This window comes from Centroberyx affinis, unplaced genomic scaffold (genome assembly GCF_046629955.1).
Source record: "Centroberyx affinis isolate AG114_WGS23_722 - 3 ecotype Tasmania unplaced genomic scaffold, CSIRO-AGI_Caff_v1 ptg000364l_1, whole genome shotgun sequence".
In the NCBI taxonomy this organism is placed as follows: domain Eukaryota; kingdom Metazoa; phylum Chordata; class Actinopteri; order Beryciformes; family Berycidae; genus Centroberyx; species Centroberyx affinis.
Window position 1 is genome coordinate 71,513 of NW_027279035.1, and position 16,390 is coordinate 87,902.

At 42.2% G+C, this 16,390-nt stretch overlaps 1 protein-coding gene across 2 annotated transcripts in view; it reads right to left on the reverse strand.

The window, feature by feature from the left end:
• The window catches only part of zfyve16 (zinc finger, FYVE domain containing 16), a 28,726-nt gene extending 16,172 nt beyond the window's left edge, over positions 1–12,554 (reverse strand). For both annotated transcript variants that reach the window (XM_071515676.1, XM_071515675.1), the window contains exons 1-4: positions 12,391–12,554; positions 7,915–8,024; positions 5,648–7,749; positions 4,363–4,459 (exon numbers count right to left, since the gene is read on the reverse strand). In XM_071515676.1, the coding sequence (XP_071371777.1) occupies positions 4,363–4,459; positions 5,648–7,749; positions 7,915–7,984 (2,269 nt within the window). In that variant the 5' untranslated portion in view covers positions 7,985–8,024; positions 12,391–12,554. The remainder of the gene's footprint in view (positions 1–4,362; positions 4,460–5,647; positions 7,750–7,914; positions 8,025–12,390) is intronic.
• Between the last annotated feature and the right edge of the window lie 3,836 nt (positions 12,555–16,390).

Sequence of the window (16,390 nt, forward strand, 5' to 3'; positions counted from 1 at the left end):
TCCTTTCCTAATGCAGTGCTAAAATGAAGGTCAGGCTAGTGGCTACTACAGACTGCATTAACATGGATAATTTGGGTTGTGTTGCTCATTACACTTAGCACCATTGACTCAAGCAAGATACAAGTAACCTTGCAAGAACGTGAATAGGCTGTTCAATACTGCATTGTATTGGTTGCATTTCACTGATGCTTGATAGTGTGTATTTTTATACACTGTATTCACATTGTTGACCGCTCCTCAATTAGCATTGTAGAAAGGTTATCATATCAGCCTGTGCTTGTTTTGACTGGCGTACAGCCAATACCTTGCATGATTATGTACCTCGCCTTACTCTCCACTGTGCTTTTCACTGAATACGCTTGACTGTCAGCGAAAGATCTCCAGCCTAGTCAAAGAAAAAGGAGATCTAATCCCAAAAAGGCTGTCCACCCCTTACTAGATATAATTGCACTTTGCTGCTCTGTCTCTATGATATGGGTTGACTGATTTATGATGTCCGATAAGACTAGGAACTAGCTGTAGGTGTAAGCTACATGCACCTGTCATTCATGGAGACTAACCACAGAGGAGCCACAAGGGTCTGGTCTCTGTGTGATCCAGTTAGAGCCTTTCATCTGTGTCAGCTTTTAACAACCTTTTTCAGCTTAGCCATTTTGTAATTTTATCTTTTGTATGGCCTTAGAAGAGGCTTGATTTGACATCAATAAGATAGGCTTCTGAAATTTCTGGAGCTTCCTTTAAATACATTTCAACCACACCATTCCCCTGGCAGAAGTAGCCTAGAGACTATAAACAGTAATAAGGGAGCAGTAACAAAATGAAACATAAAACTGAACAACTCACAGCTTTATCTACAGTATATTGGACAGTGCAGATGAATGAAGTTAGATGGGATATTGCAAGTAGGACAGACATGAGTTGTGGCTTCCAGGAAAGCTGGCTATGATTGAGTGGGTCACTCAATGCTTTCCGCCTGTACTCCCAGAAGTGCTGATGTGGCACTCGCCTACATTATATTGATTAAGCATCATAGATCTTTATCGACCTGGTTATACTGACAACAACTAGCGTACAGCTTACAAACACAAAACACAGGAACACCACCACATCAAACAGCAGCAAAATGCAAAAAAACATTACAAGTAATCAGATCCCTGTTAATGCAAAACCACACAGTCCCTTATGAATCAATATCACTACAAGGGGAGAGTTGTTTCACCTTGATCTGCAAGGTGGGGATGACAAGGCACAAAAAAAAGAAACGTCCAGAGCTTGTAGCAAACTACTTCAGGTATAAGCAATGAATCAAGAAGTGACCTCATTTTTATGTCTGGCACTGAAATACATAAATAGGTCTCTTGATAAACATTTTCAGTATTTGCCTAGCCTACAAACACACTCACATAGGCAACACAAAAACAAACAAGACATATCAGTACACAATGTTGATGCTAGTCATTTAGAAGTCAGACGAATCTTACCTCATACTCATCATCCACTCTGCCAAAACTCAACCAGTCCACTTCATCATGCTGACTCTATTCCTTAGCTTTACTCTAGACAGTCCCATCACAGCCTTTCTGAAGCGGCTCTCTGTTCATTTCATTGAGTTTAGCTCTGTTGTTAGCCATAATAGCCTGTTAGCTCTGGGCAGGGGTGTGTGCGGTGAGCCTCAAAGGCAGCTCACCATACTGATATGAGAGATGGAGAGCAAGGAGGGAGGGAGGGAGGGAGGGAAGGAAGGAGAGGGGTGACAGGAAGGAGGGAAGGATCGCATCACGCTGCTCCAGCATCCACCAGCCAAAAAAAAAAAAAAAAAGTAGATGAACACTTTCCTCTTACTCTCCCCGACCTCGGCAGACTGTGTGAGCATCACATGTCCACTGCGTTAGGTGGGTCATGTACCACACACAGTCAAGGACAAATGCCAGTGTCCTGCTATAACTCTCCTCCTCCCTCTCCCTTGCCCTCTCCATCCATCTTCCCCCCTCCCGTCTCTCTCTCTCTCTCTCTCTCCTGCTTCCCTCCTCCTCTCCATCTCTCTCCTGCTTCCCTCCTCCTCTCCATCTCTACGCTGCAGTCTCTCTAGCTATAATGGATGCCTTTCTGAAGCACTCCTTTTATCATCAAAGCAGACAAGCAAACCACAGAAATAGAAAGAATAGACACCTCATTTTAAAACCCATGTATTAAATAAAAAGCATCATTCTAAACTGTAAGAATGTGTAGAGTAAGTGTACCCATTTGCTATTTATGTTAGTGAAGACACACAACAATGCCATAAATTAATGTTTGAATTTTTAATGAGTGTTTTCAAACAGTTATTCATCCAACTACAGGGCACAGCCCCTATGCCAGGAAGCTGTGTCTTTCTTTTTCATCATGTCTCTGAACCGCCACTTTCTGCTGACCATTTTTGTGTTGTATGCCTTAAATAGGAATCTACTGCATAATGAAAAAGTTATGAAGTTTTACAGACAACTGGTAAATTCAGTCTATTCCTGTGAGTGGAAGGAAATGCCATGGGGAAAAATGCCAATCTTCCAAACAATTCATTTCACATATTCACAGCCAGTGTTTTGTATATGAACCGTCCAATAAAATTTGAGGTGGGACAAAAATTTCCATGGTAAAAAGGGAAGCATGGCTAAGAATACACTTGACAACAACTGGTTTTTAGTCTTCCTCTACTTCTATTTCTACATCAACTTCCACTTCAGCTTCTATGTTCACTACTGTCTATTTATACATTAAGTTATTTCTCCAGTGGCAAACAAGGGCTCTTCATCACAAGAGCAGGAAGGGAAAACATGACCGCTCTGAGGATCAGTCACACACACAGGATGGGAAAGGCTCTCTCTCTACAATAGAGGCAAGCATATGCATGCGCACACACGAGCATGCTTCTTGGAGACTCTCTGGGCAGCCCATGAACTGTGTGATCTTAAGTGTTTTCAACTAATTCCTTAATAATCACAACAGTAAAAAGGTTTGATGTACGAGCTTACACAGATTTAATTTCTACATACCGACTGTACCGGCGTTTGTCATTAGGAGGCACATTAAAAAGTATCCTATGCCTACATCAGCTAACTGCAGCAACGCTAACTATATTAACTTTTATTGCATTTTAACAAGATAACATGATAAATACAATATGATTGTTATCAAAGGAGATAATTTGCTGGCTTGTAGCCTATCCTTTCACACACAAATCACAACTGCTTTTGTTGCTGAGCAACGCAGGACACGCACTAGAGTTTGTTTACATTGTTCAGCTGTTCAAGATGGTGCGTACCTACAGCTACTAGTAGCCTGATGCAGAGCAGTCTTGCCGTCCCGCAGGCCAGGAGAAGATTATCACGTAAAAAGGAGACTTCAACGCCACAGGGATCTACAGGCACGGACTGGTCCAAGATGTTAGCCTCTTGGCTAGTAGGCCAGGAAAGACATGTGATAGGTGACAGCGTGTTGTAGTTTCTGACTGGTTATCTTTGCGATGTAGTAACACATCATAACAAGGTACACTGCATATTGCGTAAGAAAGTTTTAAAGTTCTGCTTTCACACAGCACAGAAAGCCGCTCTGAACCGGTTTCATGATGGTCAGAAGGCATATTGGTGTCTGAAAAATGCTGCTCGGACCCTTTCACACAGAACTCACAACCAACAATAAGCCGGCTTCATGGCTTTCTTCATTTGTGTGGAAGGGGCTTATCTGTCTCGGTCTGAGACCATACCACCCAGCGTCATGATGACTGGGTTGCACGCGTTTAACATGCCTGCACATATTGCATTAACGTGCCAATGTCGTACACCATCTTGTGGTTAAAAGTCAAAATTAAGTTTGGGCATTCATTTTGATGGATACCGGACCGGTTTTGAAGTCACACCGGCCCAAGCCCATCTGCACCCACCAAAAATGAAAGGCGTCTACCATGCCCTTCCAGGAGGATAATGGTGCACAAGTGTACATGACTTAAGCATACTCAACTTCACAACACTCAAATGTTACACCTGTCAAAGGTGCAAACCAAAACTGCATTTTTGGGTGTCTTGGTGCAATGGCAATGGCAAGTGGTGCAATGGCAATTTTTTATAACACTAAGGGGTTTGTCAATAACTCAACTGATCAAAGCTCAGGTGATCAGCTCCAGTGTCCCTTGAAATATGACTCAGCCATTCCTTAAAGGCTTATAAATACAAGTGTTATCAATCAACTACAGATTCCACATTCAGATTTGTACTTTTAAAAATTGGTTTTGACTTCATCATTTCTCATCTGTCTGTAGAAATGTATTCAGCTGAACCTAAAGTTAAATGGCTGAGCCAGATCTCCGAACAGACAAAACTAGGGCCTTACCTCTGTGTATGGTATCGAAGCAGATGACGCACACACGGGCCTCTTTCTCCAGGTACTTCAGCTTACATTTCCTGTTGCAGCACACAGCACAGTAAACCTGCCACAGTGGAGAGGAGGATAGTGAGAAAACAGATATACTGCCAGTGACCATTTTGGACAATGAACAAAACTGGTCTGGTTAGCTGTGACCCTGCTCTTCATCATTCAGAAAAGAGACTGCAGGACTCAATGCAATGAACTGGGTTTTAAGATTTTCACCATAAACAAGAACACAAATACGACAATATATAGGCTATCTAAACTTCTTTGTCTATCCAGTCCCATCGGCAGCAGTAGGTTGTGTTGTGGACAATGAAACACCCTCAACAGTCCTATCTAATGCTGCTTTAATCACTGGCCTTAAACTCCTTAGCTCCAGCTTTAGGGCATATGGCTCAGTGGAGATCTATAGAGGAGCGAGAGAGGAAAAATAACTGCTGACTCATGGCCTCTCCTTCTGAGCGAATCCACTAAGCTATATTTGGTCCTGGGAGGTAATCTTTTTTTATTTAACCCTTTCTGAAACAGGGAGTCTTCATGAGAACGGTTCTCATTTTACATATGATGGATAATAGGATTATCAGTTAAAACGAGCACACATCTATGTAACTGCAGGACATTTCTGTCCTCAATGGGTCAAGCTGATTAGACAATCTAAAAATCAGTAAAATCATATTTATAGACTTGAAGGCCTAAAATATCTCCCTAAAAGACTACATGGTCCACTTTTTATCTGATACATTCCTAGAGGTGACAGTGCAGTGAGTAGGCAAAAAGAGACAAGGTAATGGGGGAATAACCACTTCCAAGAGCTTCAGCGACCTGTGTATTCATCTTATCAAAAAGTAGGCTAAGTAGCCTCAAATGAAAGATAGGTTTTTCTTTTCAACTGTACCAAAAACGTTACAAGTTAGATGCTCACAGTGGTCCCGCAACGGCAGAGAGATTTTAGATTTTGGCTCCTACGATTATATGCAAAGAGGGAGGTTTTTTATTTAGAATATCCCACTGGCTGCGAAATACTGCTTTCAGAAGACTTTTCCATTGTCTTGTCATACAGGCAGGACTACACTGCACAAGGAAGCATTCAAGGAGGAGTTCACATAGTTTCCTGTTAAGTCAGCCAACAACTGAGCTATGCTATGAGACCAAAATCCAGGCACAGAGGAACAACACAGAGAAAGGGGCTGCGCTATAAAATATAAGGGATGCAATGACATGTCTAAATATAGACTGGATTACGTACCTTCCCACAGGCTCGACAGTGATGCCGCCTCTTGGTAAAGGTGAACCTCTGCCAGCAGTTCATACAGTTGGGGGCTTCAGAATCGGGCACCCAAGCAGGCTGCCTGCACCCCAGCCCCTCCAGCTCCTCTCCCTTGTCATCCGCAGACCCGGCACCATCCCTGGAAGGCTCCCCGGGGTAAGGTGGGGGCTCTGAGAGTTCATCGTACCCCACACTGTTATCCTGATGCTCCTGAGGGGCGTACATAGGGCTAGGACCACTGTTGTTGGAGTAATCCTCTGTAAGATTGGGGCTTGGTGGGGACGTGGGTGAATTCCCCTCATCCTGTATTGCACTTGGCCCTTTTGAGGAACCACTGGGTGTCTGAGCCTGCTCCTCTCCTACCTCTCCTGCTGGGGGAGATCTAGCGGCTTGGCAGTGTAGCTGTTTAGGCCTTGCACCTCCATAGGAGGACTGTGGATCAGGGCTACCACTGTGCTGGGACTGATTAGTGTTGCTGGTCAAAGAGTTGCTTACTCTGGAGGACAGTTCTGGCTCTAGCTGGTAGGAACTGCAGGAGTCCTGCGACTGTGAAGGAAGAGCAGGGTTAAAACTCCCCTCTCCAGACATACAAATTGTTCTGTCACTTTCTGGAGAAGCCGCATCCTCCAGTCCCTCCCGTCTGGCCTGGCCGCAGCTCCTCAGCTCCTCTTCCACCAGCCTGTCCTCCAGATCCCCATTCAGTTCTGACAGACCCTCATGTTGACTCCACTCTCCGGACCTGCTGCAATAAGAGACACCTTCAACCTGCTCCGCCTCTGTATGGGCCTGCAGGAATGCATCCAACTCCTCATCTGTAACCAGCAGCTCAGCCTGGTCGCTCTCGGGCAGATACTCAAAGCCAAACTCAGGAGGATCGACTGGGCTGAGTTCTGAGAGACGGGAGGAGGCAGGGTCTAAAGAAGGGGCACCAGGAGATCCAAGAGAGGGATGCTGCTCCTCCGGCGACACCTTGCCCTCTGCAGTCCGCTGAGACATAGAGACTACCAAGTTAATAGGCTCCCCTGAATGGGACCTATGCTCTCTGGCCTCCAAGGCTGACAGGGAGTCTGCCTCTGTGCTCTCAGACATTTCTGCATCATTCTCCTGCCCTGCAGCTTGCCCAGACTCATCATCTGGGTTGTTTGGGTTCACCAGAGCTCCACACATGGATACAGCTATGGGCAGGCAGGACAAGCCCACCGGTTCACTGTCTGAGGTGTTGAGACTTGCAGGAGACTCTGCCTCACCTATGTCCACGGGTTCTTGTGAATTGTCCTCTTTACTGTCTGCGGTTGTCGTGTTGTCTTTTATGATATCAGTAGGCAGGGTTCCCTCTTGTTCACAGTGGTCTAAGGAGTGATCCACTTGTTGGTTTATGCAAGCCACCTCCTCGTCCTCTTCTTCTTCTTCTCTGTTAGCAGACTCAGCGGTCCTTGGTGACAGTGAATCATCTGCAGACTCACAGCCCCTCTCCACTGCTGCTGGGAGAATGACATCCAGCAGACTGAGTGAGGCAGAATATCCACCAACTGGCTCATGGGAATCTAGTCCCAGCAGCTCCACTTTACCTACAGAGGCCTGTTGTGCCTCAGTGTCTCTATATCCAGCGCCCAGGCTTAACCCCCCTACCTCCTCGCCAAGTACAGTAACCACAGGGCTGTCAAAGTCCACAAGCAGCCCCTCTGCCTCCATTTGCTTCTCCACCATGTCCAGCTCGCTGAAAGCGTCATGGCTGTTGGCCCTGACCAGGATGGCAGAGCTTGTGTCATTGACGAGGTCACACACTGGCTTCAGTGCTCGATCTGGGCAAGGAGGTGCAGAGCTCTTTGCCGGCCTGCGATCCACAGAGGAGAGAAGGTCTACCGCAGTGAGAGGTTGACCTTTGACCTCACTGTCACCAGTGCTGCGGCTATGGCTGGCAGGGCGGTCGGGACAGCTTGGGGCAGAGCCATAATGAAGAGAATTAAGGTCAGGGAGGTTTTTCGGGACCGTGGAGGCCTCTGAGGATAAACACTGAGAGCCCAGTGAGGAGAAGGGGTATGCAGAAGGCTTCAGGAAAACAGATTTGCAGTCATGTTCATCTGCAACAAGATAAGAAAAAGAACAGAGCAAGTTAAAAAGGATAAATATCCTTTATTTGGGCCAGTTTCAGTGCACTCTAATTGCCCCAAATAAACTTTTGTTGGAGTACACATCTGTGTCACATCATCAGTGTTACAGCATTTTTGTTTTGTTAATGATCTTACCTGTATTGAGCTCGAAGTCATCGAGCAGTTTGTCCAGATCACACACAGCTGCCTTGAAGAAGCTGTCCATGCTGGGCTAAAACAGAGGGCCTGTCTCACGCCTCCAATTCCTAAAAAAAAAAAAAAAAAAAAAAGAGTGTTGTTGGAGTGAATTTTATTTTTCCTTTGCAGGAAAGCAGATGCTGAAAAAAAAAAAGATCACCACAAAATGGTTTTGTACTTCAGACTAACATCTTGGCTTTTTGGGTATTGGTGGAGAAATCTTCTTAAATATTTAATAAGATGCCAATTAACTCATTTCAAGATCTCAAACCAAGTCTAGATGTAACATCCTTTTTCACTCATTGTATGTGTTTACCAGCAGTTTACCTTTATAGCACTTTTCAAAACACAGATGAAAACAATGAAAGAAAATGATAAACAACAGAAATGTGAAATTAAAAAAGAATAACATGTGAAAATACAACAAGAATACAGAATAAAGGTTAAAATAAACATTAAAAGCATGTAATAACCTCAAAAGATGATACCAATTACACCAGCCTAAGCTCCTGAGGCAGGGCCCAATGCCAAAGGCTTTGTCACCTTTGATTTTTCACCTAGACTTTAGAATTACCAGGAGGGCTCGGGCTGAAGCTGCACTCCAGCTCAAAAGAAAACATAATCAGAGATATTGCATGGTAACAGACATACCCAAGGCTTACAATTAACAGTGAAATCAATTCTAAAACAGAAAAGTTATAATAGAGGCAATATGGTCCCATGATGTGCATTTAGTCTGTCAATAACCTAGCGGCAGTATTCTACACAATCTAAAGCTGTGCCACCTGCTTGTCAATTGAAACAAGAGAATAAGGTAACACAGCAGTAGATGTGAGATGACAGAAAAACATACAAGGGTCTCAGTGTTGTTAATAGACCAAATAAACACTGCAGTGAGATCTGGTCTTGGGAAAGCTGATAAACTCATAGCCTTAGGGACACAGTTCATCTAGCTATGCTTTCCACCAAGTGTCCGTCAGGAGTAAAATAAACTCTATACAGCACCTGTTAGAGTGATCTCACATTAAGAAGGGCCTGCTTGACATTCACATTTTACAAAACATCCTTCTCTGGAGGAACTTTCACAAAGTTATGAAGCTTGACACCAGCAGTCCTATAGAATGAGCCATTTTGCATAAATCTGTGCAGTTTAATGCTAAATTAGCGGTCTATTTTGAAAAATAAAAGCTGAGAAACAATATGAATGGAAAAACACAACCACTCTGGTTATTAGTACAATATCAAAACTCCATATTAATGGAGTTTCAATATGACATAATCACCATTATTCTCAAGAAATGTCTTCTTCATGACTTTGCTGTCCTGTGTCCCACAGGCGTCACACTGTCTAGTTTCAGATTGCCCACGGATGCCAAGCAGTGGCAAACTGCAATGAGTGCAGCATGACTGTGTGTCAGCTGTTGTCACAAGGAAATATGAATGTCTGTGTGTTCTCGCCACCAAATACAAGGAAATTAGGAAATCATAATAGTCACATCCGCAACTCCACCTCTGCAAAATAATAGACTTAACCGCTGAGGGCTAACAGGCTATTTTACAGCTAGTAGGTGCCACAGTGACCAAACAAGCTAATAGGGCTGAACAATTAATCCAAATTTTATCGAAATCGCAATATGTCCTACTGCAATTTTCAAATCGCAGGAGGCGCAATATTTGTTAAAGGTGAAATGTGCGTCAAAATACCATTTTAAATTAAATATTGTTGTGCTGCAGAGATGTCCTGGCCTACACATCATATTCTACAGACTTAAGAAAACATCTTTGTTTGGTACAGAACCCTGCAAAAATCACACCATAATCATTTTAATACGTTTTTCTATGAAAATGAGAATAATGATGTAAAAATTATCATTCCTTCTAATGTCGCAAATCATATCGCAATTGCAATATCAGTCAAAATAATCGCAATTAGATATTTTTTCATAATCGTTCAGCCCTACAAGCTAATAGTAAAAGGAAGATGGGTGCTTTGTTTTACTTTCCTAAACTATAACTCTGTTGCTGCACATTTACAGTGATTTGGACTAAATGGGAAGTGTGTAATGACAATTTGCTTCCATGATGCACTGTCGAGCAGCTAGCTGCCTCCAACAACACCCAGCCATGCACCCATGGTGCTCACAGTCTCCGGAAGTGCAAATCGATAACGTAGTCACTCCCACAAAGCCTGACTCCGAATGTAGGCTACACACAATCGATAACAAACACAGGAATCCCCACGACACTGATCACTCAACAGTAACACAGGTAGGGGAGAAAACTACAGTATCCAGGCCTTCTCTTCTTCACCCCATGTAACTCTCTTTCACCAGTTCTTCTAGCTCTGTCTCACTCCTTCATTTCTAAAACGTATGCTCCACATTTTTCTAACAAGCCTCTAAAAATAATGTTAATCTAGTGATCACACTGGCATAAAGTAATTGCTTATAAACAAATACGAATACTATTGACACTATTCAAACATATTATTATTAAAATTATGATTTACTTATGACCCATCATTTGTATATTTGCAAATACGGTATTCAGACTCTAACACACCCCTAGTGCCACGATAGGCTATATGATCATTTTGAACGGGATTCCCTGGAATGCCAGGAGAGAGGTTACATTACCGGGACTGAAAATGGGTCCGTTTTCGTGAAAAAATCCCTATTATTGATGGAATAAACAACTGATGGCAAAGTCTGAATGTTTTTAAACTATCACTATCAACTACAGTGCGCCATGTACGTTAGGATGAATGCTATCCCTACCCATTAGCCAACACTTTTTCCCAAAATGACAACCAGCTGCCTTAAACCCACGCTCTACGCACTAGAAAGAGAAGCAGGTGGTAAGACATTGTAGTTTACTAAAGTTTTAGATGTTCTTGACCACAGGAATCAGGCCAAAAATTACAATAACCAGATCACTGTTGAGGCGTCCGTTTTTATCAGATGTCATACAAATGCTGACTGAAAATCCTGCAGTTGGTGTAACTGAACAACACCTACAACTACCTGGGAGACACTGAGGCAAGCAAGTGTTTTCTCCAGGCCACTTCCAATTACTGTGACCGTCACGCCTGGGTAGCACAGCACTGCAGCCTTTTCCATAGAGATCAACTGATGTGTGCCTCCACAACTGGGTCAACAGGTGTGAAGGCAGCAGGTTGCATTAGCCCCACACCTCCCAAGGCCACTGAAGAGATGTAAAGAGGTGGTGTGAATGAATATGTCAGCAAAATGTGATGGTAAATTTCAGCAGAAACCACTTCATTCTCATCTCAAAATTCCTGCAAAATTGTGGGATGAAAAAAGCAATTTCTGTAAATTAGAGAGCTAATGTAAAAAGATAATTACTTTGGTTTGAGACTACTAGGTCACATGGGATATGTTTACTATGAGTTCCTATTTCTACATATCTTAAACCCAAAATACAAAAAATAATAATATTGATAATGATTTATATATATTAATTATTACTGATAATTGAAGAAGAATCCACATAATATTCAACTTGACTCTTGTCCCCAACAGACCTCTCATAGCAGGAAACCCACTCTGTACTGTGGTGTCATACAGTAACTTATCACTTAACCAGTGATAAGAATGAGGAAGTCAACCTTACTCAAGACGAGGCTATAAATCAATCACAGTGAAATATGTATTTTAGTCCATTTTCATGGCTCCCTGTTCTCAGCTGAAAATTTCCATAGCCCAACAGCCCTCCGCCATCATCATCCTACTCATGAATTTATTGTGACAATTTCTCCACATTTTTCTACAGTGTTTGCCCATGTATCATCACCTTAAAAGCCGGCCACAGGTGAGGATTTGGGTTAAAAGTGTCTCTCTGCGGCGGAAGAAAGGTGGATGCAGAGGTAACTTAACCGGACCGATGGCTTATAGGCAAGGGCAAGATAATATTTCGCAGTTTTTCTGCTTCATGTCAGTTAAAGAGCACTGAACTGTAAAACTCATACCCCAATATGAGCCGTCGACTATAGTCCACATCAGAGACAAAGCAGCTTTGATTACATTTCACAACGTCAGCATAAAGGCGAATTGGGGTTATCTGTTAAAACGCTTTACAACATTAGCAAACACAAAGCTAGCAACTAGACAGCCAAACAACCAACATATGAAAGAGCTAGCAGTTAACGTTAGCAACGCTACACCATAAACAAAAGACACTTAACGTTTAGCTTAAACGTTAAATGTTGGACAGCCATGGCTGACTGTCGGTAGCTAACTGTTAGTAGCTCTGAAACGTCAGCCATCAACAGCCTGTCGTTTCTCATTTTAGATTTAACGTATAAAACAGGTGGATATAGCTGAAGTTAACCTTAGCTTGTTAGATATTGGACACGGTAGCTGGCTAATGCAGCTAGCTAACTGTTGGTTAACCTGGGTTGTTTCGAGTCCTTACCAGCACTGTTTTATTCCATAACTCCGCCGCCGTCCTCAGCGGTTATGCGCTTCTTCCCATTTAAGAAAGGAACAAATGTCGCGGATGTCATTTCATTCTTCTAATTAGGCAGCAAAAGTTGGAAAGCTAGATTAGTTTTATTGAAGATGTGTAGTTTCTCCACTCAAGCGGCCATCTTGAATAGACTAGGGAGGTCACAGGATCTGCTAGCAGTATCACACTCCACACTGGGAAGCCAGCCTGCAGTTTAATGTCACAGCTATGTAGCTATCATACAATATCCAGAGCCTACACTTGTTCCGGATTACGGCACTTGTGACTGGACGGGTTACTACAAACTGTTAGGCTATATTTATTTTTAGTCCCAACATATAGTGGATCAGCCAGATGGATTGTGCCCACCGACTTCCTAAAGATCTGTCCCCCCACTGGTTTAGTGCACTGAATTTTTTGAGGCTGCACAAATTCATTATACAGTCAGTCATATCTATCATCTTGATCAATAGTTTTGAGAAATATATCAGATTCGTAACATCTGCAATATTAACCTGTCAAATTCTCTCATAACTCCATCTGGCATGCCTGCCCCAATTACCTTGACTGACACTATTTAGGGTCATTGAGTTTTCAATGACCATTTCCCTTGTCAGTCTGAAAGTGAAACATTTTTATAACCCTTTTAATCCAAGGAAAGTTCACTATATTTTAGCAGCAATATCCAAGGTTAGGGGCTTCATTTCCCACTGGGACCACTTTGGCTTAAAATATATGTAGCCTATTCATGGCACTGGTGTTTTGAATAAAAGTGGCACACAAATTGCATAAATTATTCATATAGTTACACACAGCCACTCCTTGGAGTTGCCTTGTAGCCTACAACCCATCTGCTGGCCACTGAAAAGCTCTGCTGGAGTGCCTATCTTGCTCAAGGGGACCTCAACAGTAGCTGCTGAGGGAACAGAGAGAGCGTTTCTCCTTCCCCATTCCTTGTTACTTGAAGTAAATGGTGAAATGATAATCACTGATAGCACTGATCTTTGGCAGCCAGCTTTCTGTTCCTGTATACAGGACTGTGTCCAGTCTTCAATTCTGGCATCTTCCGCTAGATGTCCTCTGTTTTGAATTTCAGACATTTCAAAGTGTCAGTGCACAAGGAGTGTCAATGTATTTTTGTTTTTATTTTATGTGATTTTTGCTACTTCCACCCCTCATAAATAATGTTCCATTGTCATATGAACTACAAATGTGCAACCATTGTGTTTGTACCTCATCATGTCTTCTGTATGTGGATGTGTGCACATGTGCAAAACTCACATTCAAGTGGCCACACGTTCCTATGGAGTGGAATAGATGATACTGACCTTCTCATTTACATTATCTTTGACACCGTCTCCACAGGTAGTATGAACTGCTTCTGTGTTTGACTCATGCCAAACGTTTCCATTAAAAACATTAAGATTTTTTTTAGCATGGCAGGTGCATCCCATGTGTAGTGGGAAGAATAACCTATATTATTGACTGAGGTTCTTGAGCTAACACAGCACATTTTAAAATGCAAATACTACTTCTGCCGAGGCTGACTATAAGCTCTTGATGTCTGTGCATTACTATGAAGTCCAGCATGGCATTATAAATGTTTCTGTGCAATCATTTGAAGTACTATTTTCATTGTTGTGTACTATGTGAATAGTGGTCATTTGTGTGTTTACAGCCTGTGTGTGACTTGTTGTAGAAAGCCTAGATTACTGTTGTGCTTGTAAACAAACAGACTATGTAGTTTAATGTAAGGGAGTTACAGGTTTTTAGGTTTAAGTTTAGTTTATTTGTACATATGATCAAAACACTGGAAAAAAACAGTGCTGCAGATGGGCTGTGAATGTATTAAATGTTAGGAATGAGAGAAAACAAGCAGTGGCAAACAAGAAAACCTCAAGGACTGGGATGCCGGAAGAGGAGAGCAAACAGTAGGATGGACTTTACAGCACTGCTTACTGTGCTTTTTCCCATTAAACATGCCTGATGAAGTTCAAGTTGAGGTCCGCTTCTTGAGGAGATAAAGTCAGGACTGTCTAAGTTAACATAAACAAATGATTATTCGAGTGGCGAGCCTCTCCTTTGCCCTCTGAATCAGGTTACAGCAAAACAAATCACCCAGGAAAATGCAGGGTGATTAGTATAGAGAGCATGTATTTGTCAAAGGAAAGTAAATCTTCTCTAATGGACCTAATGCATTCATAAAACCACTAATGTAAACTAGAGTAATTGCTCGTATGCCAAAAGGCTCCTTTCTCTAAACGTTTAGGAGGGAAGGCAAGGTGCCTAAGTGGCCAGGACAGATCTTAATGTTTACTTAATGGTATCAAAAACAAAAAAAATCCTCATTTTAGAGAATTAAAAATGTCTTAATCTCATTATTTGAAAGGCAGAAATTTTTAATTGTTACTTTAGAGCGTCAAAAACACAATAAATGTCCTCAGATCATTTTCATAGGCTGGTGCAACCCACATAATTAACTAATTATGATGTAGGCAAACATTTGCATTAGACTTTTCCCCCTGATCCTTTTAGTGTCAAGCAGCTCATAACCTCCCCTTCTGAGGATGTTTTCCTCGGTTGCTGGACCTAACAAGCGAGTCCATCTACCTCTTTCCTAGAGCCATGTTACATCTCTGACTCAGCATTGCCCAATTTGTGCTGCTGTGTTCTGTGCATTCTGTGCATTGTCACGCAGCCTTCGTGTTTCTAAACTGAGAGTATAGCACCATCTAGTGTTCAGCAGACACTGCACAAAGCCAGTGGAAATGAAGTTAAAAAGATGTGCCACCTAATGTTTCAGAATTGTTCCACCTCCCTCCAAACGCCAAAATAATTTAATCTGGGTGATGGGGGCCAGATCAAGTATTTTGCAGTTTTTCAGTCCGGTCCTGCTTCAGATTCATATGTTACACACATTCACACGTTCCATGTCAAGATGGCAAAGGGGAAATTGGGAGAAAAAAACTTCTGGGAGCAACTTTGCAGTCATCAGGTGTTTATTTTTTACAAAATATGGTAGATCCATGGCAGAAAACTTTACAAGAAGGGCATAAAAAGAAGGAAGGAAAAATAGAGCAACAAAACAAGAACATTTTCCAAAATAAATAATAGAAATATAGCCGCAAGCGCCAACTGCGGGGTCCAAGCACAATTTGAAAAGAAAGACAGATAGACAAAATATTACAGAAGGTAGATAGACACACACGTTGTATAGATCAGACACACAGTCAGTATTACTTATGGTTTATTTTGAGTTGGTCAGTGACCTCTGTCAACTTTGTCATTGTAATCACATTGGTGAAGATTTTTGCAATGTCCAAGATCTCCATTGCAGAATCTGCCCCTTGTTTTTGGCAATTTATGACTTCAGAAAGAACAAGTTTGGATTTGAACCCACAATCGTCACATGAGAGGCTGATGCTTTACCTACTGAGCCAAACTCCTGTTATGGGTTTACTGAGGAGAAACTAACTAAAGGGAGAAGTAGTGTGACACTGCAGCCTACAGTGCTAATCATTATAGATGAAGAGTCAGTAACCATAAAGTTGTAGAACATTGTAGTGCTCTCCATTAATAAATCAATACTAAATCACATGGGCCAGAAAACTGCTGCTGCACTGAGAAAGTTTGGCCACTGCAAAAAACTTCAACAATGTGGTTGCAATGAAATGATTAACTTGACTGAGATCACAGGTTAACACAAAAGTAGCCATAACTAATAGACTTTACAACTTGTATGTGTGTCTGTCTACCCTCTGTAATGTTTTGTCTATCTGTCAGTCTTTTCCAATTGTGCTTGGACCCTGCAATTGCAACAGCTGCTTGTTTTTGTAGTTTTTTTTTTAATAAGGCTTATTTCATCAGGAAATTCACCAAAACAGCATTTACCAAAATGCAATATAATCTCTTTTGAATCAATCCAAGCACTCTGATTTCTTCTTAATTTAGCAGCCTGAGTATTGAT